General features: G+C 42.3%; 1 protein-coding gene across 3 annotated transcripts in view; it reads right to left on the reverse strand.

The window, feature by feature from the left end:
• Positions 1 to 24,247, reverse strand: part of NDRG2 (NDRG family member 2) — a 104,580-nt gene that overhangs the window by 18,288 nt on the left and 62,045 nt on the right. For all 3 annotated transcript variants that reach the window (XM_082257427.1, XM_082257428.1, XM_082257429.1), the window contains exons 2-8: positions 22,681 to 22,751; positions 22,559 to 22,600; positions 20,588 to 20,693; positions 19,314 to 19,434; positions 13,765 to 13,827; positions 13,601 to 13,661; positions 1,470 to 1,556 (exon numbers count right to left, since the gene is read on the reverse strand). In XM_082257427.1, the coding sequence (XP_082113553.1) occupies positions 1,470 to 1,556; positions 13,601 to 13,661; positions 13,765 to 13,827; positions 19,314 to 19,434; positions 20,588 to 20,693; positions 22,559 to 22,600; positions 22,681 to 22,743 (543 nt within the window). In that variant the 5' untranslated portion in view covers positions 22,744 to 22,751. The remainder of the gene's footprint in view (positions 1 to 1,469; positions 1,557 to 13,600; positions 13,662 to 13,764; positions 13,828 to 19,313; positions 19,435 to 20,587; positions 20,694 to 22,558; positions 22,601 to 22,680; positions 22,752 to 24,247) is intronic.

A 24,247-nucleotide genomic window follows, 5' to 3' on the forward strand; every position in this document is an offset into this window, starting at 1 on the left:
ACAAGTGTCACTTACTTTATGTAGCTAATACTACTACAGTATAATACAGCAGCTCCAAGCACCACCTACTTTATGTAGCTAATGCTACTACAGTATTTTGCAGCAGCAACAAGCCCCACCTATTTTATGTAGCTAATATTACTACAGTATAGTATGGCAGCTACAAGTGCCACTTACTTTATGTAGCTAATACTACTACAGTATATTACAGCAGCTACAAGTGCCACTTACTGTATGTAGCTAAAACTACAGTATATTACAGCAACTACAAGAGCCACTTACTGTATGTAGCTAATACGACTACAGTATATTACAGCAACTAAAACCGCCACTTACTGTATGTAGCTAATACTACTACAGTATATTACAGCAACTACAAGAGCCACTTACTGTATGTAGCTAATACGACTACAGTATAATACAGCAACTACAACCGCCACTTACTGTATGTAGCTAATACAACTACAGTATATTACAGCAACTACAAGAGCCACTTACTGTATGTAGCTAATACTACTACTGTATATTACAGCAACTACAAGAGCCACTTACTGTATGTAGCTAATACGACTACAGTATAATACAGCAACTACAACCGCCACTTACTGTATGTAGCTAATACAACTACAGTATATTACAGCAACTACAAGAGCCACTTACTGTATGTAGCTAATACGACTACAGTATATTACAGCAACTACAACCGCCACTTACTGTATGTAGCTAATACGACTACAGTATATTACAGCAACTACAAGAGCCACTTACTGTATGTAGCTAATACTTCTACAGTATATTACAGCAACTAGAAGAGCCACTTACTGTATGTAGCTAATACTACTACAGTATATTGCAGCAACTACAAGAGCCACTTACTGTATGTAGCTAATACTTCTACAGTATATTACAGCAACTACAAGAGCCACTTACTGTATGTAGCTAATACTACTACAGTATATTGCAGCAACTACAAGAGCCACTTACTGTATGTAGCTAATACTACTACAGTATATTACAGCAGCATCAGTGGCCAGACCATTCTGGCATGGAAATAATTTATTTGGGCCAGAAATGAATTCAATTGAAAGTAAACCTGGAATTTTCTTTTAACATCTTGGCATTATCAGCACATCCTTCAGACCATATCTATTTTTGGCTATTTTAATTACACACGTTGTAAAAGATCCGGATGGTAATTGGGATGTCAAAATGTTAAGAAAGAAAAAAAAATGAAGCCATCATTAACAGAGGGTTATGAGGAGAAATCCAGATATCAGCCTAAAAATGTCATCATGAAAGAAAAAAGGTTTTCAATTGATCAAGAAAGTTCACTAGTGCTACTGGAACCTGTTGTTGTAGTCTACAATCACACAACCCTTGTGATAAAACAGCTATTTAACATGCAGTCTTCAGCGCATCACACCACTTTTTTCTCTCGACTGTATTTGAAGTGTCACATAGTGACTCACCTTATGTGCTGCCCAGTCCATCCAACCTTTGGCATTTGGGTCAATATTAAGGAGAACTAGACCTTCCACTGTATTGGGGTGTGCAAGCTGTAAGGAGAAAAGATATGAAAAAATGCCATCATGGACTACAGATTTCATTATAACTGTACTTTCACCTAATATTTTACATTTGTGATTTGCCCGGCAACCTCAAAGAAAGATGGGTTACCTTTACTAAAGAGAAAATTGTTTAAAGCCATAATGCCAGCAGCCTCCTGGATCTGAGTACATCATACTGAAAAATCTGCATTCAGGAGAGGGAACAAGTCACCCCTCTCCATAGAGCAGCCATTGTTGGTGACCCAAACAGTTTTATTTACAACAAAGATGAATGCAAACACAGAAAAAGGCAATGCTGCTAAAAAAAATAAATGGATAAACCCATCAGATTAGGGATTCATCATAACTGGCATTTCTTCAGAGGCTGCAGGGAAAATACAAAATGTAGAATTTATATATGAATAAAAAATGCCAAAAAATGCAATTTTGTATTTATTAGAAAAACTCAGGGTAAATATAAAGTCCACACATTAAGGTAGCTCTGTAATCAATCATACATGATTAAATGCAAGCAATCCAAGTACCTAAACTTGACCTAAAATTAACTTTTTGCAGTCCCTGTACATCGAGATGCAGTACAAGGAACACATCAGTTCATGTGATGACAAGTAGCATGCTGATATAAGAAGAGAAAGCCTAGTGACAAACAGATATGTTCCTCAATGTGCTGCTTCCTTTTTCATTGTCCATTTCACTTTCCACAGGCTGGGGGAGATCAAGGGCAACCTGGGCTCAGAGGAAGAGATTTGAATGATGTTGGTCATCATTACTAGATGATGACATCTAGTGACAGCAAATAGTACTACAGGGGAGATCTCTGAATTAACCCCTTACGTATCAATGTACATGTATCAACGACAGATAGGTGGACGTTTCATCCTGCCACTGTAGGTGACCAGTACACTAGCCCCTTTTACTTCCCCTTTAGCTGTGTATGACCTGTACATTATTGTATCCGGTACACGGTTTCCAAACACCTGGCGAGGAGGCCGGAGACGGATGGGCACGGAGTTGCGGTGTCCCTAGCTGACTGTCTGTCGTAGGGCGGACTGAAGGCTATCCGAGAGGGAGAGTGGAAGAAGGTTCTTGCTGATGCGCCTGTCTTGATCTTTGGAAATGTGAGTGCAATTGATTAGTTATGTGGCATGTGATCTAATAAACGTTATGACCTAAGGCCGGCCGTGCGCTGTTTGTCTCCTTTCTGCAGCTGTTGTATTGACTATAGTCTGCCACCCAGTGGATACAAGGAGGAGTTGCAACGAACACGCACTGAGAGTTTAAGCACCACAGCAAGCCGTTCGTCGGATCAGCGCATGATTTGGTGATTTATCACATTTATGTGTGTATTGGTGTTATTCATCTGTGTATGACCTGTACATTATTATATCTGGTGCACGGTTTCCAAACACTTTGTTTAACCCTATTAGTACTGACATGTTTCTTCATTTCGAAAAAAATGGTCAAGAAAAAAAAAAAAAAAAAAGGTATTTCAGGGGCTTTCCAAATATTCTGGAATTTTTGATCTACCAGAAAATAGGAGAAACACGTTTTTTTCTTTAAAATGTTTGGTCTTTTTCCTTTTTATAGTAAAATAAATAAAAAATGCTGTGGTAATAAATACCACCAAAAGAAACCTCTATTGGTCTTAAAAAGATGAGTCAGCCAAACTATCACAGCGCTGAAAATTGGCCTAGGTTATTACAGGCTGATATACAAGTAAAAGGTGAATTTTTGCTCATAAGCGGATTTATATATATTTTATTGGGCTATTCATGTTTAACTTGGTATTTTTTGGCTGGAATTCTTCTTCAAATGAATTTTTAAAGCAACTGGTGTAAACACCTGAATCTGACTTGGTGTCAGCGTTTCATAATTCCCTATATAGACAACTCATTTTGTTAGCCAGTCAGGAGTGCTGCAATGTACATGTGATGACAAGAAATATTCTCAGAACAAATAGAGCAGAGGGATACGTCCATACATCTCCTGCTGCTCCTTTATTGTCCAGTCACATGCTGGATGCAAGGAGGTGACCTGGTTGTATCGCCCAACTGCTCCTTCCAAAGAGGAATTGTTAACATCTTGGCAGCCACGGATTCCAAATGTTTCAACATTTACATCATTTCAGCTGTGGGTTTACAGAGGAGTGGAAGAGTACTGCATGAAATGTTGTAGTAGCATTGTGTTGAGCATTTAGTGTTGTCCTATGCATGGGACAGGGGGATGCTACTAAATTCCATAATACTGCAGCAACTGTGTTTGTGCTGGAAAACAATAAGAATATCTGAAATGCTTTGGGAAGAAAAAAGCATGGAGCTTTAGAGCACTATAATTGAAGGAATAATAGACACATTATCCATCCAATTCAACCTGTACAGTCTTGATAAAGTGGATATATTACTTTTTTATGAATACTTGTCTTTGTATGATGGAAAGGACAAAAAACGTTGAACTAATATTTGAGACATTTGCACAGATGTTTCCACTGGACAGATAATTAACATATTTGTCATTCTGTGGGGTGACAATTACTAATTACGAACTGCAACTGTATATGCTTAGACGAATATGAATTATTATTATTTTTTTTTGCATCACTTAAGGCTATGTTCACATGTGGGCGTAGCGGATCGCGGGCAGAATCACCGTGATTCTGCCCGCGATCCAGAAATCATTGCAAATCGCGGGACGCTGTGCGATGCCCGTGATTTGCAATGGCACCCCAAACGCTGTGCGATGTTGCCGCGATTTTCGCCTGCCGAATTGCGGTAACATCGTGCAAACAGAATCGCGGGATGCATGACGCACAAAAGAAGCTCTAGTACCTTTTTTTGGGCGTCATGCGTCCCGCGATTCTGTTTGCGCGATGTTACCACGATTCAGCAGGCGGAAATTGCGGCAACATCGCACAACGTTTGGGGTGCCATTGCAAATCATGGGGATCGCACAGGCGTCCCGCGATTTGCAATGATTTCCGGATCGCGTTGCAGAATCACGGTGATTCTGCCCGTGATCCGCTGCGCCCACATGTGAACGTAGCCTTTTGCATGCATTAAAAGTATGTAACATTTAGTAAAAGTGTTGTTGTATGAAGTAACCACTTGTTTGGGGGTTATTTAGATAGTGTGATAATTTAGACAGGCGTACTGTCATAATCAGTTGCTCTGGTCCACCACCATTTTGATACATTTACTATACACAAATAAATGCATAGCCAAACCTCTTTGAGCCAAGTCTGTTGTGAATTGCTGCGTTACCTCAATACAGGTATACTGTCAATAGTCTGTACCAGCTCCTTATTAAATAGAAAGGTCTGTCTACCCAAAATATACGCAAGGTTTCTTCAGCCAGGTTTCAATCTCTATCCAGCTTTCAAAACCAGGAGAAAGAGTAAAATGTAAAAAAAATGCACCTATGGAAAAATAATCCCCTGAGTACAAAATTTGGGGTACAGTGTTGGTCAACACTACAGAGTTAAAATATTTGGGAGTACTGATTTCAGATGATTGCAAAATGAGCAAACAGTGTGACTAGGCAGTGGGAAAAGCAAATACAATTTTAGAGGGATCACCAGCAGGAGGAAGGAGGTTCTGATTCCCCTCAGGGCCGTCTTTTCCACTGGGCATGCCCGGCGGTTGCCCGGGGGCCCCACTTGCCAAGGGGCCCCACATAGATGGTGGCATGTCCCTGGTGGTCTAGGGCCCCCCCCCCGTTCCGTTGTCAGCCGGTCCGGGCCCCCCCCCTTGTTGTTTTACGCCCGGCGGCGGCCGTGGCTCGAGTCTGCACTGCACAGACACTGGTTGCTAAGGCCAGCCCAACTGGCATCTAGCAACCAGTGACGTTAGCAGAGCAGCAGACCCAAGATGCACAGCGCCGCAGTGGAGGACTCGGAGGAGGATCCTCCTCCTCTCCTCCGTCTCCGTGCCTAGAAGACTGGCTCCGCCTCCACCCACCTCCTCCCATGTGCAGCCGTTGTAAAGGTAAGGCAGCCAGCCCAGCTGCCAGGCTGCTTGATTATTGATATTCTTTTTTTAACGCTCTCATGGCATGATGATGATCGACGACACAAGAGACAGACAACTCCCTGTCCTGGAGGATATACCTTACTATATATTGGTCCCTGTAATATGTATATAGTAAGGTATATATCCTCCAGGTAGTAGTTGTACCCTCTTGTAGTATAGTGTTCCCTGTAATGTGTATATAGTCTATCTACATATTACAGGGAACACTATATACTACAAGAGAGTACAACTACTACCTGGAGGATATATACATTACTATATACATATTACAGGGACCAATATATACTACAAGAGACAACTACCTGGAGGATATACCTTACTATATAAATATTACAGGGAACACTATATACTACAAGAGACTCTTGTAGTATATAGTGTCCCCTGTAATATGTATATAGTAAGGTATATACTCCAGGTAGTTGTACTCTCTTGTAGTATATATTGGTCCCTGTAATATGTATATAGTAAGGTATATACTCCAGGTAGTAGTTGTACTCTCTTGTAGCATATAGTGTTCCCTGTAATGTGTATTCTCGTGGGTGATTGTGTAGGCAGGGGGCCCCAGTGCACTGCATTGCCCAGGGGCCTATAAGGCTCTTAAGATGGCACTGATTCCCCTATATAAATCTTTAGTGAGACCTCATTTAGAATATGGTGTCCAGTTCTGGAGACCTCACTTACACAAAGATATGGATAAAACAAGTCCAGAGACAGGTAACAAAAATGGTGAAAGAGAGACTTCAGGAACTGAATATGTACAGTCTGGAGGAAAGAAGGGAAAGGGGAGACATGGTTGAAACCTTTAAAAATCCATCAAGAGGGTGAAAAAGGTTCAAAAGGGCAGTTTTGTTCAAAATGAAACCAAAATCAAGAACACGGAGATATGACCTCAAATTAACTGGAGGAAAGCTCAAAACTAATCTTAGAAAGTATTATTTTACTGAAAGGGTAGTTGATGTTTAGAATAGCAGAAGAGGTAGTGAGACAGTCAACAGAAAATGGCTTCAAACATGCTTGGGTGAAACCTAAATCAATGCTCAGATAATAAAGTTAGCAAAAAAATAAATACAAAATGGGCAGACTTGATGGACTACTCGGTCTTTTTCTGCCATAACTTTTCTATGTTTCTATGAGTAGAATGCACCAAGAGAACCAGAAGTTATCAGATGGAGTCTGAAAGTGTGCTGGAAAGATCTCACCACAGGTGTGATAATGAATATGAAGAAATATGCATGGTACCGAGTTGGTTGGAGGATGCCTTACACTGAAATACTGCTGTGAGTGGACTAAGCATATAGAAAATCTTGCTGTAGCTCTATAAGAAAACCCTTCTGACTTTTCCCAGTGACCTTCACCAAAAAAAAAAAAATGTGTCTCCTTCTGGATCATACCCTAAAAATAGACTAGAAGCTTAACTTCAGAGGAAAACTGTTTGGACAGTTCTGCTCCTTGTGGTGCATACACGTTCATGGTCATAAGAAAGAATATACAAATTCATTATAATGAAAACACTTGTTTCATATATATATATATTATTTTTTTTTTTTTAAGTAACAGGGACTGAGTTTTACTATACTCTAGAGCTGCACGATTCTGGCCAAAATGAGAATCACGATTTTTTAGCTTGGAATAAAGATCACGATTCTCTCACGATTCTCTGTGTAACAAAAAAAAATTGGGATAACTTTACTGTTACGTTTTTTTTTTATTCATTAAAGTCTATTAATTGCGTTTGAAAGACTGCTGCGCAAATACAGTGTGACATAAAATATTACAACAATCACCATTTTATTCTGTAGGGTCTCTGCTAAAAAAAAATATATAAAATGTTTGGGGGTTCCAAGTACTTTTCTAGCAAAAAAAAACTGATTTTAACTTGCAAGCAACAAATGTCAGAAAAAGATCCAGTCTTTAAGAGGTTAAACTTCCTTTCTCCCTGGCAGAGGGAAGGAAAAGATACAATGTAATCATGTTTGTTTATAGTTACTGGGAGACTTTGCTGATAGCCATTTGTCAGGAGGCTTTTTTTTTTTTTTTCTCCACAGCTGTTCTCTCTGCTATGCAGCTATGCAAAGAATCAAGCATATTTCAGGGTTAGATCGTCAGGAGGGGTGAATCGAGATCGCGATTTTCATACGATTAATCGTGCAGCTCTACTATACTCCATGTTTTTTTTTTTACCAGTAACTGGTTATGACAACCTCATATGTGAGAAATGAGAGTACTGAAAGGAACTAGGAGGTTGTGCTCATTGGACAGACCATTGCTCATCCAGTTCCCCAATAACCAGATTCTTAGTAAACACAGATCTGCAGCAGGAGCATGCTGTTGCTGTTTGGCCAATCTCCTAGAAAGCACCACAGTGAAGTATAAAACATCCATAAAATTTTTTCCTACAATTCATAAAAGCAGAAATATATATTAAGAAAGTAATGTGACATAACAGGATTTTAAAAAATAATAAAAAGAACACTGGGTGATGACACCCTGAAAAAACCCCAAGGATTTAACAAAATGGGACGAAGAAATGAACTGTCTCAGTCTGTGACGCACACAGCGAACCAGTCCGAATCTTCCTTTCACCCTGCTATAATACACTAATGTTTGGCATAGAAGAAGGACCATACTAAAGCTACCTATAGATTCAAGAAGGTTTATCTAAATATTGCAGCTACCTGTCCTTCGATTTGGTGGCTGCATTTATATTCATCTTTTCTGTAGTCCTAACACAACACACTACTTTCCCCCTATAACATGAACTGGGCAGGACTGATAACACTACAGAGTACTCAAAACAATATTTTTAAACTTATTGAACCAATATCACAAAATGCTTTTTATTGGTATTTTTAGCAGACCAAAAAGAAAGCAAAGTTAATCGATAAGGTTTACATTGCACTTTGCTGCAAATTGGATCACCTGAGAAGAATCCCCAGTGCCCTAATCTGCTTGTGTCTGGACACCTTGGTAATTTCATAAGCAGACAAGAGAATAATCCAACATCTGCTTCATTGGCAATTTGCCCAATTAGGGTCTACAATTCATTTCAGCAGCTTCATATTAAGCATTTTTAAAGGAATTCTATATGTGAGGAAGTATCAAAGCCAGAGATAACCAGGTTATGGCAAAGGCAAACCTTGCCCTCTAGATTGGCGAATATTTGCTATAATCTATGGTTTAGCCCAGTGCACATAGACCTTTCTGGATTGGTTTAAAAAACATTTTTTTGACTTTTACCTACAGGTAAGCCTATAATAAGGCTTACCTGTAAGTACAATTAATATCTCCTAAACCTACATGGTTTAGGAGATCTTTGCACTGCATTCAGCCGCTGACGCTAGCGGCGCATGCACTCTGAAGGTCTGGCAGACCTTCAGAGTTCCTTGTCGGAAAGTTAAAATCCCGCACGCATGCGCAGGGTGACGTCATCGCGGCTCCGGCCACTCACAGCACCGGAGCCGCTGAACCCGGAAGAGACGCCGAGGGATCATGTCCGCTCCCACAGCGGTGTCCGGGGGTCCATGTCGGGGCTTCGTTTAAGGTAAGTATTTCATAATGAGCTAGTATGCGATGCATACTAGCTCATTATGCCTTGTCTCGCAGGGTTTTTTTTTTGTTTTTTTTTAAGAGTATACTACCGCTTTAACCCTCAAAATCAAGACCCTTCAGCTGACATTGTGGCAATCTAGTTTATTATACATAACTAAAAGCCAAATAATGTTCTGCCAATAGCTGCCATTCAGATTTGGCTTGTCATCCTCCAATACTGCATGGCAGCTATTGGCAGAACATTATTTGGCTTTTAGTTCAGTTTAGTTTAGAGGGAAAGGCTCAATGGCTGCCATGGACCAAAAATACTTTATGCGACAGTTCTTCTTTCAGTTAAAGCCTCGTCTCACAAAGTGATCAGATAGAGAACTTAAAAACAGCAACTCACTGGATCTATAGACTGATGGGTCTGGATGAGGATTTATTAAAACACGTTTATTTATTTTTTTAAAACCCAATTATTATATAAAACCCGTCCTCTGATGCCATACAGCAATGATGTAATTTATGCTAGTGGTTTTTCAGTGAGATTCTGTGTGCAATGTGTCTAAGAACATATATGCTGCCAGGGTTACCTAGTGTTCGTACCTGTCAAGTTTTCATACAGGATCACTACATTTATTAAAATTTGAATAAAGGAAGAGATTTATGTAAAAAAAAAAACAAGTTTTCAACATTTTTTTTTTTTTTTTGAGTAAGAGTTTTAGGAGTAGCATGCCAAAAGTGTGCTTTCCCTGGATTTCTCACACCTGATAAAGGGAATCACCTCTGCTTTCTGATCTGCTTCTGCATTTGTTCTCTACTTAGGACTAGATATTCAAAATTGTAAAATTATTCTGAGAAGTGTAACTACTTTGATAATAATGATAGTATTTATTTTATGAAAGACAGAAGAAGAGAAAATTCAGAAAATTAAATAAAACAAAAACACTAAGATTAGAACAGGGGTGTCAAACTCAATTTAATCGCGGGCAGCATCAGCATTATTATTGCCCTCAAAAGGGCCAGTTGTATCTGTAAGACTAGATGTCCAGAGCATCCCCTACTCTTACATAAGACATCAAGAGCCTCCCCACCATCAGAAATTGAGTCCCCCACCCTCCCTTACATCACACTGCACCCCCTTATCTTGTGCTGCTGCTGAAAAGCAAAAACTGCAGGGTCTGGAGGAGGACCAGAAGAGGGCTGGAGCTCTCCTGCAGCTGCAGGAGAGGTGCAAGGGCCACATGAAATGGCATTGGGGGCCGGATTCGGCCAGCGGGCCTTGTGTTTGACACCTGTGGATTAGAAGTATGTGGCATTATGCAGAGTAAATAAAAGTAAATGGCAAATGTTTTGCCTGGAATCTGGTAAGTCAGGGCTCGACGAACCCCAGGCGCCAGGTCGCCCCCCTCCTCATGTTTTTCTGGCTTCACTTGGCCATCTGCGGGCCCGTGACCTGCATAGCGAGGTAGAGAGGAGGTAGAACAGGGTACACACGTCTTCTAAATCGTTGACCAGGAAGTGATGTCCATTCTGGGCCTCCATTGACAGTTTCCCAGCCATCGAGGCCTGGAAAAAGTAATGCAGTGCGATGTGCATTGCATTACATTCAATGGAGCACAGGAGAGACATGCAGGATCTTTTAGACCCTGGATGTGTCATTAAAGAGAACCGGTCACCAAAAAAAAAAAAATACATATTTTTGTCAAAAGTTAAGAAAAAAACATTTTTTTTTTTTTGTTAATTGTTAAAAGTTATACCCAAGCACATAAACCCGCCACATATATACGCATGTACAAACATAAATGCAGAGCTATAATTCTAGCACCAGACCTCCTTTGTAACGCTAAACTGATGACCTATAAGGGGCTTTTAAAGCGTCACCTGTGGAAAATATAGGGTAGTGACATGTTTAAGGTTTGACATGTTGGGTATTTATTTATTCGGTGCAACCTTGGCTTTTATATTTTACCAAAAATTTGGGTAATTTATTGTGTTTTTCGGCCCTCTAAAATTAACTTTTAATTTAAGTTTTTTTTTTTCTTACTGAAATTGTGCGGTAATATCATGTAACATAAAAAAATTGGAACTACCATTTTATTTCAGAAAATATACAATGTTTGGGGGTTTTATGTAATATTCAGGCCTAAAATGATTTGTTAAACGTGTGCAAAAAATGCAAAAACGGTTAAAATGGCAAAAACAGCTCTGGCTGTGAAAGGGTTAAAGGATAAGTTCACCTTTGGGAACAGGTTATATGTTCCACCCATATCATTTGTTAGTTAAAAAACTGCTCTTTTTTAGATGGCTCCTAGATTCAAAGCAAACTTGTGAAGCCCTAAAGTTAAAGTTGAAGAAAATCCTAAAACAAACAATTCTTTAAAATGTTCCCTCCCCCACTCCTCCAAGCCATCCTGCATACCCTGTATAAATAAAAAGGTCTGTGTAATTGCCTTTTTTTTTTTTTTTTTTTTAAAGCTGGTCATGTGATCCTGCAACTTTTGGCTTTCCTGTGTAGGGGAGTGCTTGAAAACAGCTGTGAATTCCATCACCCATAGGTTCCTCTGGCCCGGCTGTGGTCAATGTTCCCTCCTCTTCCTTGCAGGAGCTGCTCAATGACACAGGGGAAATGGGGCTGTAGGATCACATGACCAGACCAGAGTGGATTAAAAGGAGGTAAGTACACAGATATTTTTTTACAGAGGGTATGCTGGATAGATAGGAGGGGGCAGGGAATGTTTAGAAGAAAAGTTAGTGATAGGCGTTTTTTTCCCCACTTTAAGATACACTTTATTGTCAAATGTATTATGCAGGTTTCTTCTGTTAAAGAATTGATCTATAATTGCACAGGCTGGAGAAAAAAAAAACAGTTCGATTGAGTTCAAAAGAGAAGATACACTATATTGTCAAAAGTATTGGGACGCCTGCCTTTACACGCACATGAACTTTAATGGATCCTAGTCTTAGTCTGTAGGGTTCAATATTGGATTGGCCCACCCTTTGCAGCTATAACAGCTTCAACTCTTCTGGGAAGGCTGTCCACAAGGTTTAGGAGTGTGTCTATGGGAATGTTTGACCATTCTTCCAGAAGCACATTTGTGAGGTCAGGCACTGATGTTGGACAAGAAGGCCTGGCTCACAGGCTCTGCTCCAATTCATCTCAAAGGTGTTCTAGCTAGTTGAGGTCAGGACTCTGTGCAGGCCAGTCAATATCCTGCACCTCAAACTCACTCATTCATGTCTTTATGGACCTTGCTTTGTGCACTGGTCGAAATCATTTGGTGGAGGAGGTATAATGGTGTAGGGTTGTTTTTTGGGCGTTGGGCTTGGCCCCTTAGTTCCATTAAAGAAAACTATTAAGGCATCAGCATACCAAGACATTTTGGACAAATTCATGCTCCCAGCTTTGTGGGAAGAGTTTGGGGATGGCCCCTTCCTGTTCCAACATGACTGTGCACCAGTGCACAAAGCAAGGTCCATAAAGACATGGATGATGGCGTTTGGGGTGGAGGAACTTGTCTGGCCTGCACGATAGAACACCTTTGGGATAAATTAAAGTGGAGACTGCGAGCCAGGCCTTCTCAACCAACATCAGTGCCTGACCTCACAAATGAGCTTTTTGGAGGAATGGTCAAACATTCCCATAGACACACTCCTAAAACTTGTGGACGGCCTTCCCAGAAGAGCTGAAGCGGTTATAGCTGAAAAGGATGGGCCAACTCAGACTGGGATGCCATTAAAGTTCATGTGTGTGTAAAGGTAGGTGTCCCAATTCTTTTGACAATATAGCATATCTTCTGTTTTGAACTCAATCAACCTGTTTTTTTTTCCCAGCCTGTGCAATTATAGATCAATTCTTTAACAGAAGAAACCTGCATAACTGGTCTGATGTTACCATGCCATTCAATAGGCATTGCCTCAAGCAATATATATGAATGTATCAGACTGAACCAATGTGATGCATTCAGAACAGTTCGGAACTGGGGTCAGGTGTTCCTTCCTATCTGTGGATGTTTATAGGGCTCGCTGACACCAACAGCTTAGGGATCCAGGCAGCAGGTACAAATCAGTGAGTGAATTCCCAGCCTCCTGACTACACAAGAGGTCTTTACACTGTACTCTCTATTTCAGTGGTCCTCAACCCTGGCCTACAGGGCCCACTAACAGGCCAGATTTTCAAGATAACTGAAATACATCCCAGGTGATATCATTTGCTGCTCAGTGATTGCAGTACTCTAGTCTGCATCTCCCCAAGGTAATACCCAAAATCTGGCCTGTTAGTGGGTCCTGTAGGCCAGGGTTGAGGAACACTGCTCTATTTCACCTTCCAGGCCACAGCTCAAACATGCACATCTGGGTTCCATAAGAAGAATCTTGCAATAGTATACAGCCATGTCCTCAATAACAAAGTGATACACCTAGGGTGAGGTTTAGTTTAATTCTGGGCCACTGCTATGTCTTTAAAGAGATGCTTACCGTGTATCTGGCCATGACATAGGCTCCAGCACCAACACCAATTCCAATGATACTGGGGAAACTGCATAAAAAACACAGGGCAAAGTTACATACAAAGTTACATACAACCTATGATTAATCGCATTAGTTTATGTTCCAGGTTTGTATCTTCCAAGTTTACTTACTTAAGGTACTGCAGCACAGAGGGGATGGTTTCTGCCAGCTGATCAAGTGATGGGTATTGATACCTGATTGGACACAATGTAACAGAGTAACAGGGTTAGAAAACAGTACATAGTATATAGTATTCATGCAGCTATCAGTGTAGTAACATGGATACTGTACTAAGGAAGAGGATTTGGAAATTAGCAGTTTTGCTCATAAAAACCAAATATATTGCTTTAATTTTAAACCTCACTTGTAAAATAACCATTAGAATACAACTGATTGGTGTAACACCTCCAGAATTTTAAGCACCCCCCCCCCCCCCCCCGACCGAGACCCACAGCAGACAACCATATACTGCAAAATATTGAAATACTAAGAGCAAAACATTGTACTACTGACTATGCAACAAATTGGTTTACCAAGGGCTGATTTTTGTTAATGGATGTGCTACTTGGGAAAAAATTGGATTTTTGGCTTCCCGTAAAATCTATTTTTCTGATGTTCATTGACGGACACAGCTCCTGATCATCTTAACCACTGTGTTATACTGCCCCCTGCAGGAGTAGGACACTAGGCAGAAAAAAAGTCTGGCTACGCCTATGGGCAGTCCCAGGGGGTATACGCCCTCTCTCAGATAGATAGAGATTATATATATATATATATATATATATATATATATATATATATATATATATATATATATATATATATATATATATATATATATATACACACACACACACGTACACACTTCTGCACCCGCACAAAGCAGTTCAGCGCCTTGGAGGTCCAGAATTTGACGCACATTGCCTTCCTTCCTGGGGACAGTAAACAGGTTTGAGTAAAAACCCCTAAAAATGTACCAAAGTTGGAACCAGGACAATCACAATAGTGAAGTAAAAGGTCTTGCACTGCCTAAGTGGACCGGGGACAGTTGCACGTTGGAAGGAAGAACCTTACCAGAGGGTAAGAACGAAACTTGATCTAGCCGGACCGTATGGCCTCATGAACCCCATTGTCTTCTACCAGGGAAGTCCATGGGTCCGGAAACCAGCAAAGACGTTTCCTACCCCCTCTCCCCCCCCCCACCCCAGATACGGATGAAGGCGCACCTTCCTGCTGAAGGGAACTTGTCCGCAGGTCTGGAGAAGCCCGCTCATTACTTGCCAGACCAAGTTTCCCTTGGATCCTCCAGAGTAGGCCCCGAAGGGCTTCGATCCCTTTTCAATCGACCCTGAGGGACGAAAAATCTTCTTATGAGCCGAGAAGGAGGGCCAACGTCTACAACAAGGGTCCTTGCCATTAGTAGCCTGCCGAAGAAAGGTACTCCCCCCCCCCCCCCCCCCACAGCAAGACCTTTAATAATGTCATCCAGGGTAGCACCAAACAGGCGATCTCCTTGAAAGGGAAGATCAGTCAGACCTTTTTAGAAGTCTGGTCCACAGACAAGCATTTGAGACAAAGGATACGCCAAAGGACCACTGCCAAAACAGAGCCGAGCCACTAGGGAAGCTGCATCCAAAGAGGCATCACAGATGAACTGCAGCCCCTGAACCAGCTGATCCATCAGCTCAGCAAAGGCAGGGAGGAGCTACTTCCCCCCCCCCCCCCTCCAGGTCACAGCGCAAAAGCTTAGCCCATTTGGGCAGAGTCTGTAACACCAGGGCAATGGTGAATATCGGCTTCAGTGCTGAACCAGCCAGGGTGTACAAATTGCGGGCCACAGCCTTCGCCTTCCTGTCAGCTGGGTCCTTAAAGGCCAGGGACTCTTCTTTTTTGTTTAATATGTTTTTATTGAGATATATATAATTATACAAACACGAGAATACCTCCGTAACATAGAATACAGGTGCACAATCCTTGAACAGATTTGCAAACATGAATAACACCCAAGAGCATGAAATAAAAGCCAACAGAAAGATATTCGTAATGAATCAACATTTCAGGGATTATAACGCACGTCAAACTAGGTGTTTGAGCGGAGGCACTCGTGGAAAGCAGAGAAGAAAGGGCAGAAAGAAGGAAGGAAGAGAAAAAGAGAAGGGAATGACAGATGAAGGAGGGAAGGGGAAGGGGGGGGGGGCTCCCTTAGTGTTACACAAGCCTAAACGACCTAACATGAAGAAACATCAGCCATATACATAGCATATGTACTGGAGTGGGTAAATGTTGGCCAACATGACCATATCTTGCGGGCCAAGGGGTCATGACCACGGAAGTCTAGAGTCATGTCCTCCAAATGGTAAATACGATCAACCGAACGCAGCCATTGAGATATCGTGGGAACAACTGACTGCTTCCAATATTTCGGGATTAGGGCTTTAGCCGCATTTAAGAGGTGGGGGGTGATGGATTTGCGGTACTGTGCAGGGTGAAGTTTGGTGTCGTGAAACGAAACCGACCACGGATCCGTAGCGATCGGTGAGCCCTGAATTGTTTCGATAAGGGATAGGACAGTGGTCCAAAAGGGGCCAATAACGGGGCAAGACCACCAGATGTGTGCGTGTGTGGGCCAGGGACTCTTCAACCGAAATCATGGTTGCCTTGTTTAATCTGGAAATCGGAGGGTCCACCACTGATGGGACAGTCCACTTCTTAAGAAGGGACTCCTCATAGGGGTATCGCCTAGCAACTCACTTAGGGAAACCAAGGGGACACTTTGGTCGTCCCCACTCTTTAGTGGCCATTCTGCCAAAATAGGAGGGGAAAGGGAAAACCTTTGCCGCGCTGGATGGCTTGTAGCAGACCCAGCAGGAGTGACCCATGCCCGCGGCGGATGAATAGGATGAAGCAGGGGGTGCTTTATATCAGCCTGTCGCCCAAAAGCCAACTCCACCCGGGACACAAGGGACTCCAGGACCGCTGTCAGTGCATTGATGGATGGATGGGACCCGGAAGGCCCTGCAGCACCAGAGGAGACCCCCCCATCGCTAGCATAGTGCCCTGCCCCCACCCCACCAGATCACCCACACAGCCCCAGCATAAGTTGAGGGGGGGGGGCAGATGAAGGGGAATGCTTGACGGGAAGAAGGGAAACCCGGAGGTCCGACTATCCCATGGCCCCACATCCTTCCTAAAACCCTCCAGGGGGAGAGGGGGGGACAGCTACTCACCATACCAGGGCCTAGGTGGGCACAGCTCCAGACAGAACCCCTCGCCATCAAATGGGGGGGGGGCAGTCGTCAGCCAGGAGGAACACTGCTACTCTGGCCAAGACCCGGTCGTATGCAACCCCGCAAGGTTTTTAACTCATAGGCCAGCCACTGTCCGGTGGAGCTAGGTCGCGGCCGAATTAGCGCGGAGCGGAGGTCTGTGCACACTCGCTGGCAAGACTGGGGTGACCACTGGATCTAGATTTTCCAGCCCGTCGCCCCGTCTGGCAGTTGATTGTAGATCTCACAGGAAAAAACCAGGAGAAAAAAAAAGAAATCTATCTAGAAAAAAAAAAAAAAAAAATCCTTACTCCTGACTAGGCAGAAAAAAGTAGAGTAGAGTACCTATAGCAGAGAGAGGGAGTATACACCCTGGGACTGCCCATAGGTGTAGCCAGTAGGGATAGACCGATTATCGGCAAGGCCGATATATCGGGGACCGATATGCACTTTACCCGATAGATCGGTATCGGCCCCGGAACTGCCCGATATTGTCGCTATTTTTGTGACGTCATTCTGCCTTCTTAGGCCACCTCCCTCACCTTGGACAGCCTCGTCTGGAGTCGGGACTAGTCTCGCGGAAGTGTATCACAGCCATACACCCACCCCCAACAGCCCAGTGCCAGCCAGCCACCCACATCCACAGGCCCTGCACCTGCCAGCCACAGGCACTGTGCAAGCCAGCCACCCACAGCCCCTGTGCCAGCCACCCACAGACAGGGTGCCAGACAGACAGCCAGCCACCCACAGACAGGGTGCCAGACAGCCAGCCACCCACCCACAGACAGGGTGCCAGACAGCCAGCCACCCACCCACAGACAGGGTGGCAGACAGCCAGCCACCCACCCACAGACAGGGTGCCAGACAGCCAGCCACCCACAGGCCCTGTACCAGCCACCCTCAGGCCCTGTACCAGCCAGCCACCCACCACAGGGTGCCAGCCACCCACCACAGGGTACCTGCCAGCCAGCCAGCCACCCACCACAGGGTGCCAACCAGCCACCACAGGGTGCCAGCCAGCCACCCACCACAGGGTGCCTGCCAGCCACCCACCACAGGGTGCCTGCCAGCCACCCACCACAGGGTGCCAGCCAGCCAGCCACCAACCACAGGGTGCCAGCCAGCCACCCACCAACCACAGGGTGCCAGCCAGCCACCCACCAACCACAGGGTGCCAGCCAGCCACCCACCAACCACAGGGTGCCAGCAAGCCAGCCATTAAGCATTAAACAAAAATTAACATGTTCAGTACCAGATTTGTGTCAACAATTGTCTTTATTTTTCAAAACTTTAAATGTACAAAATATCGGCCCATATCGGCAGATAGCGATACGTTGTGACCAAAATATTGGTATCGCCCTGGAAAAAAAACCATATCAGTCTATCCCTAGTAGCCAGACTTTTTTTTTTCCTGCCTAGTGTCCTACTCCTGTAGGGGGCAGTATAACCCAATGGTTAAGAAGATCAGGAGCTGTGTCCGTCAATGAATGAAAGAGAAAAAAGGTACAGCTCCACCATATTATAGACCCCCCAGAGTGAACCAAAGCCTGTCTAGGCCAGTGTTTGAGGACCAGGATGCCATGGCACCCTGATGTGCTGCCTGGGGATGTCAGAAGTTCTAAGCCATTTCTGGTATTTTTGCACAACACTATGCGTTTTCAAGGTGCAGGTGGGCTGGGCACCAGAACCATGAAAATGCATGACCCTAATCCAAGCCTAGTATTCACAAGGGGATAGAAGTCTGCCTTCATTTAGTCCAGGTCTACTGCCTCACCATTGCCATGCAGGTGCCACTGTGTGGTGGTAAAGATCTGAAGTTAGGACTTTCTTCTGAAAAGGTGGGAGGGACGCAGTTCTGATGTAGAGGGATTGAGGACTTTGATGTGAAAAGATGTGGAAAAGTGTGGGAGGAGACTGAGGACTCTGATGCAAAAGGGGAGATTCAGATGCGATGGAGAGACCATATTATAAGCATGGGTGCTTCAGTATTTTGCATACTTTCAAAGCGTTCAATGACTATAAAAGTTGAGAAACACTGCTTTAGGCAATATACTGCTTCTGTGTACTGGTGAACAAGCTGGCTATTGTACACAATGCAGTTTACAAAAAAAAATAAATTACAAAGTACACAAATGTGACAATAGGGCCGTTGTACGAATTTTGCTTGATGCCCTGAGAAACTCACCAAAATCTTTGTTTTTTAAATCTTAGACCTGAACTGCAAACTAATCAGTACAAAGCTTATTGGGCACCAAGACATTTTACTTCCAGTGCACTTTTATTTCTCCATTATAGAACAAACTTTATCCTGACTACTAATCTTCAATAGGTAACAGCATAGGAGATTTTCATTTTGGTGCACTTTGCATATCTGTTGTGCATCCTAACTGCAAAAAAAAAAAAAAAAAACTTACCCAACGGGGTAGACAGCTGCTCCCTCCTCTTGCCCTGGAGCATCAATGTGGCACACGACGAAGTTCTTCACTATCTCATACATGTCCTCATTATTAAACAATGTTTCAAAACACATTTTATCTGGTGAACGGCAGAAAAGAGGAAAGTGATGAGTAAGCAGAAAGTAAGATGATTAAACAGGCATCAGCAGAGGCTGCACAATATTAAAGTTAAAAACAAAAGAGGAAGTTGCTAGCATTTTAGCATTGGACAATTAAAATAACTGAGATCCTTAGGATTATTGTTTCGACATAGTTTCACTGTGGGGAGTCTGCAAAAAGGACATATAACTAGCAAGTTGGTATGAAGACTTGTGCAATGTGTTACAGAGGGTCCCAAACTGGAACACCTAAAGTGAGGACACTGGAAAAAATATCAGAAAACCCCAAATTAAATTCAAGCTTATCCATAAATCCTAATACAACAATAAGTGCGACTATGTAGACATGTACATCCATCGGCCAGATCAGCTACACTAGCTATGTATGATTTTGTTGTCCTGTCCTTATACAGAGTCAACATAGCACGTAAGGACAAACTGATAATCAAACTTAAGTCTGGTGCTTTCTTGTAGAAATTAATTATCTATGAGCAGTTTGATGCTGTCCACACACAATGTGATTTTTTTTTTTTAAATAATACCGTATATTGAAGTGTTTTGCAGCAGACAATCCACAACCATCTAAATAAATCCACAAGTCAAAATTAATGAAAAAAAAAAAAACCGGTGTCATTGGTCACAAGAACATTCCAACAAGCTGGAAAATTGCTGTACAATTAATGTAGCACAAGAACATTTAGGAGGGTAGTCGCTAGCACTGCAAGCTCGGAGATCATTATATATAATTTTATCATAACTTTTTTTTTAACAAAAGGTCTAGCCAGCAATTATCTGTATGTGTGTATGATAATTCGGATAACAAATCACTACTGTTTTGGGTGTATGATAATTCGGATAACAAATCACTACTGTTTACTATAGACAATGTATAGCTAATGCAGAAAATAGACAAGAGACCAGGAAAGAGAGTGACACAAGAAAGCCATTCAAAATCATAGACATAAGTCTAGAATAAAGATGTAAACGACAACCACAGAAAAGGTATTAGACAACAAAAGAATGAGAAGAAATCGGAAAGACAAGGTCAGTTGAGGTAGCACATAGAACAAGGCACAAGGCACAAAAGACAGACACACAACAAGTACGATGAACACAGACAGCCCTCATACTCACGGTCCATCCCCACATCATGGAATGTTACTATCGCTGGACGCTTGGGTTTGGGGGAGCCCTGAATTGTAACCGTCACCATCCCATAGGGAGTCTCAATAGAGTGCTTCTACACCACGAGATACAGAGAGGAAGACAAGTTGAGTGTATACTGAAATACCAGTGCTAATGAAATACTCAAGGAACAGGGCTTGATATGGTACCAGAAAGTTCAAACAAAATTTAAAAAAATAGATCAACGTCCATGAAATCCTCAAGTATATTTTTAATCCCACTGAAAAGAAATAGGAAAAAAATATACACAAACCACAAATACACCTGGTCTATAAAACCAGTAGTACCAAACAATGGCACCCCAATATACCTAGCAAGTGTATACAAGACACTGGTGTCTTAGCACACCACAAGACCCAGATGTGAACTAATCTGGCAAAACTTGACAAGAAAGGGGCAGGTCAGTTTAAAATACATTGTGGTGCACTGGCAGCCCATTCAAAATGTTGTACATTAGCGCATGTGGGTAATATACAGCACTGCAATAAAGAAGAACAGTCTGGGTCAAAGAAGAGAAGATTTACACCACTCAAAGCATTTGTGCTTCTCTGGTTATATTCACGGTCCTGCCTTACCGGCCCACTGGCCATACTATAGAAAAGAAGAGAAACTCTGGATACCTGCTTACTGTGTAGACTTTATCAAATTTAGTCACAAAAATTTAAAATCAGTGCAGGAAGGAGTGGTATTGATGCATTTCACACTATACCGGAGCTTAATCATAACCTTAATTGTTCTAATTAAGCGCTATTATATTGCAAAACGTGTCAATATCTTACCCCCCCCCCCCCACTGTGATTTTATATTTTTGTACCTGAATTTAATAACTAAGGTGTGCAGCTGTCCAGAACATCAGTCCATTTCTATAGGTCCTCAAAGAAACATGGGACAGGAGGATGCATTTTTATAATACAACTAAACTAATACTATAAATAAAAACCAACACAAATTAATTTTTTGGCATAAGTAAATGGCCGCGGCACTTTATTGGTTATAAATAAATTAAATAATTATTTATTCAAAATTCAATCAAATAAATTTCAAATCCAACAAAATTATAAAAACATACATCTGTATCGCTCAGTCCCAGAACTCAAGCGAAATAAAAACATATTTAAACCACCAAAGTCCCCCCTTGATTCAAGGGTGACATCACCACATAAAGTGCCAGCGACGGGTGGGAGGGAGGAGAGCTCGCCAGGCAGTCACTTCACAACTCAGGGGCTTACCTCAGGGACCCCCTATATAAAGCCTTGGGTCAGAAAGTTCTAGAGGGGTGCGCGCTGCTGTAAAGCCCGCCAGAACTCTGAGGGGCTACCTTATTTTCTTAAAGGGCCAGCGTCCTAAAATAAAATTTCTGACACAAATTTTTTTTTTTTATTTATTACATCCCCTGTCCCATGTGCGAGGGCACATATACTTGTGCCCTCTTACCATTCTGCAACAATATGTGTTCATTTCATTTTCCCAGGTCAATCAATAAGCCTTTATTAACATGTCCTGCACCAACTATAAAAACAATATCTTTATTTTAAGAGGTTTAAAGCAGAATTTACATGCCAGTGTAACATATCGCCACATGCTTTACTTCCTCTTTCTGGCTGATACGTCACTACAGGACGCCAAAATATGCATGCTCTTCTTTCACAAATGTGAGCTTTTTTTTTTTTTTATAATTTACACAATATATGGCTGTATATAGGTTTGTAAACTTTTTGTAAAATTTTTAGTAATCTGAGCACCAGGACAGAAGACAATGTCCATGTAGTGCCATCTGTACAGAATAAAAAAACCTATACCTATGATGTAAAAACAGATACCGGTGATGAATATGGTTGTGTTTATATGCCTGTATGTATAAATGTACCACTATGTACACATGAACACAAACATAATAGTATGTATAAAAACATTGCATACCTGCTCTTGTACTTGCAGTAATTTTGCAGCTAATTCGGCTGCCTAAAAATAAACACAAAATAAATGACAAGCGATAATTTTGGCGCCTTCCTGTAAATTCAAAAGAAGAGTCTTGGCATTACCTTTAAAGGGTCCTGCAGAAGAGCATTGTCATCTGTGATCTGAACTTCTTGTAACTCCGACATCTCTAGATCTGTAACACAGAACATATAAATTGTTTACTTCAGTGGTACATTAGAGTAATTGCTGTTTATTTAGCACAGAAAAGAAATAAAGCCATGTTCTTGCTTGAGAACCTGATACCCAAACCTCTGGGCTATTTTTAGACCTACTGAGTCCTCCTCACCCCTTGTAACCTTAAAAAGCATATATCAGTCTTCCTAACAGCATTGTGCAAAAGCCATGAAACAACCAGTTTGCTGGAGAAGGAAGCACAGAAATATTTCACAATTTTCCCCTCTGCTGGCCAAGTACCCGTCTACCTAAACAATCTATTAAAATGTATATCCAATAGTAGTAGGCCTTTATAATACATGGCTTTGTCACATCTAAAAGAACATTGTAACAGCTTTAATATGTTGGAATGTGAAAAGACTGATGGATTTCAACTGACTGCATGACAAGCCCCCATGAAAAGAATTTGGGTGGACTTCAAATGACTGCATGACAAGCCACCACGTTATGTCAAGGGAAGGGAACCTATCCAAGGAAATCCCTAAAAATGAAGTATGTTTGAGAAAAAAACTGAACATGTCTTCCTACCAATAGGATGTAGGAAGGCCAGTTCTAGCAGTTGCCCATGTCTTTTTGTGGTGGAGCATTCTGCATGTGCTGTGGGCTTCCCGTTGACTTTTTGTAACACTTATGAAATGTTCCAAAATACTTAAACTACATAAAAAAGGATACAACTATTACAAAATTTGCTGCCATAAGAAATAAGAAGGTGAAGACCCGCATGTGAGAACTGTTGCATAATATTTCTCTATGGTGGCCTGCATAACATGCAGCTAGAATGCAGGTGATAGACCAGACACTTTCTAAAATTTGTCCCAAATTAAGCTGGATGAATCTCTGCAAGGTTTTTGTAGGTTTCAATTAAATCCCTATATCTCTTCCAGCGTCCAGATCCCCTGAGCAGAATGCTTGCAGAGGACGCCTCCCTAGCACAACAGGCTGGCATCCGTGGCAACCACTGTCCAATACAAGGAGAGGAAGATTTTCCCAGCCGAAGCGCCGCAGAACGAAGCAGCCATATCAATTTCTCCCTCGTTCCCCGACTCAGCCGGATCTGATTTTCCAGAGACTGGAGTCTTGTCCCATTGGGTCAGAATCTCCCTTTGCACAGTTCCATACAAGGTCCCTGCAAACTGAACCGCCTCAAAGTTAGACATCATCAAACCCAGAACCCGCATGCAAGTCCAGAGGGATGACCATCTGTTGGACAGCAAGAGAAGAACTGCAGCCTGCAATTTCTGGAGTTTGTACAGAGGAAAGAGCACTGGAGCCCCTGGACCAGCTGGTTCGCCAGCTCAGCAAAGACAGGGGGGAGCTGTCCCCCCCTCCAGGTCACCGCATAAGAGCTTAGCCTAATTGGTCAGAGTTTGCAATACTAGGGCAATGGTGAATAACGATCTCATTGCCGAACCATCCAGAGTGTACTTATGGAGGGCCACAGCCTCCGCCTTCAGG

Source organism: Pelophylax lessonae (genome assembly GCF_965119305.1).
Source record: "Pelophylax lessonae genome assembly, chromosome: 1".
In the NCBI taxonomy this organism is placed as follows: Eukaryota; Metazoa; Chordata; class Amphibia; order Anura; family Ranidae; genus Pelophylax; species Pelophylax lessonae.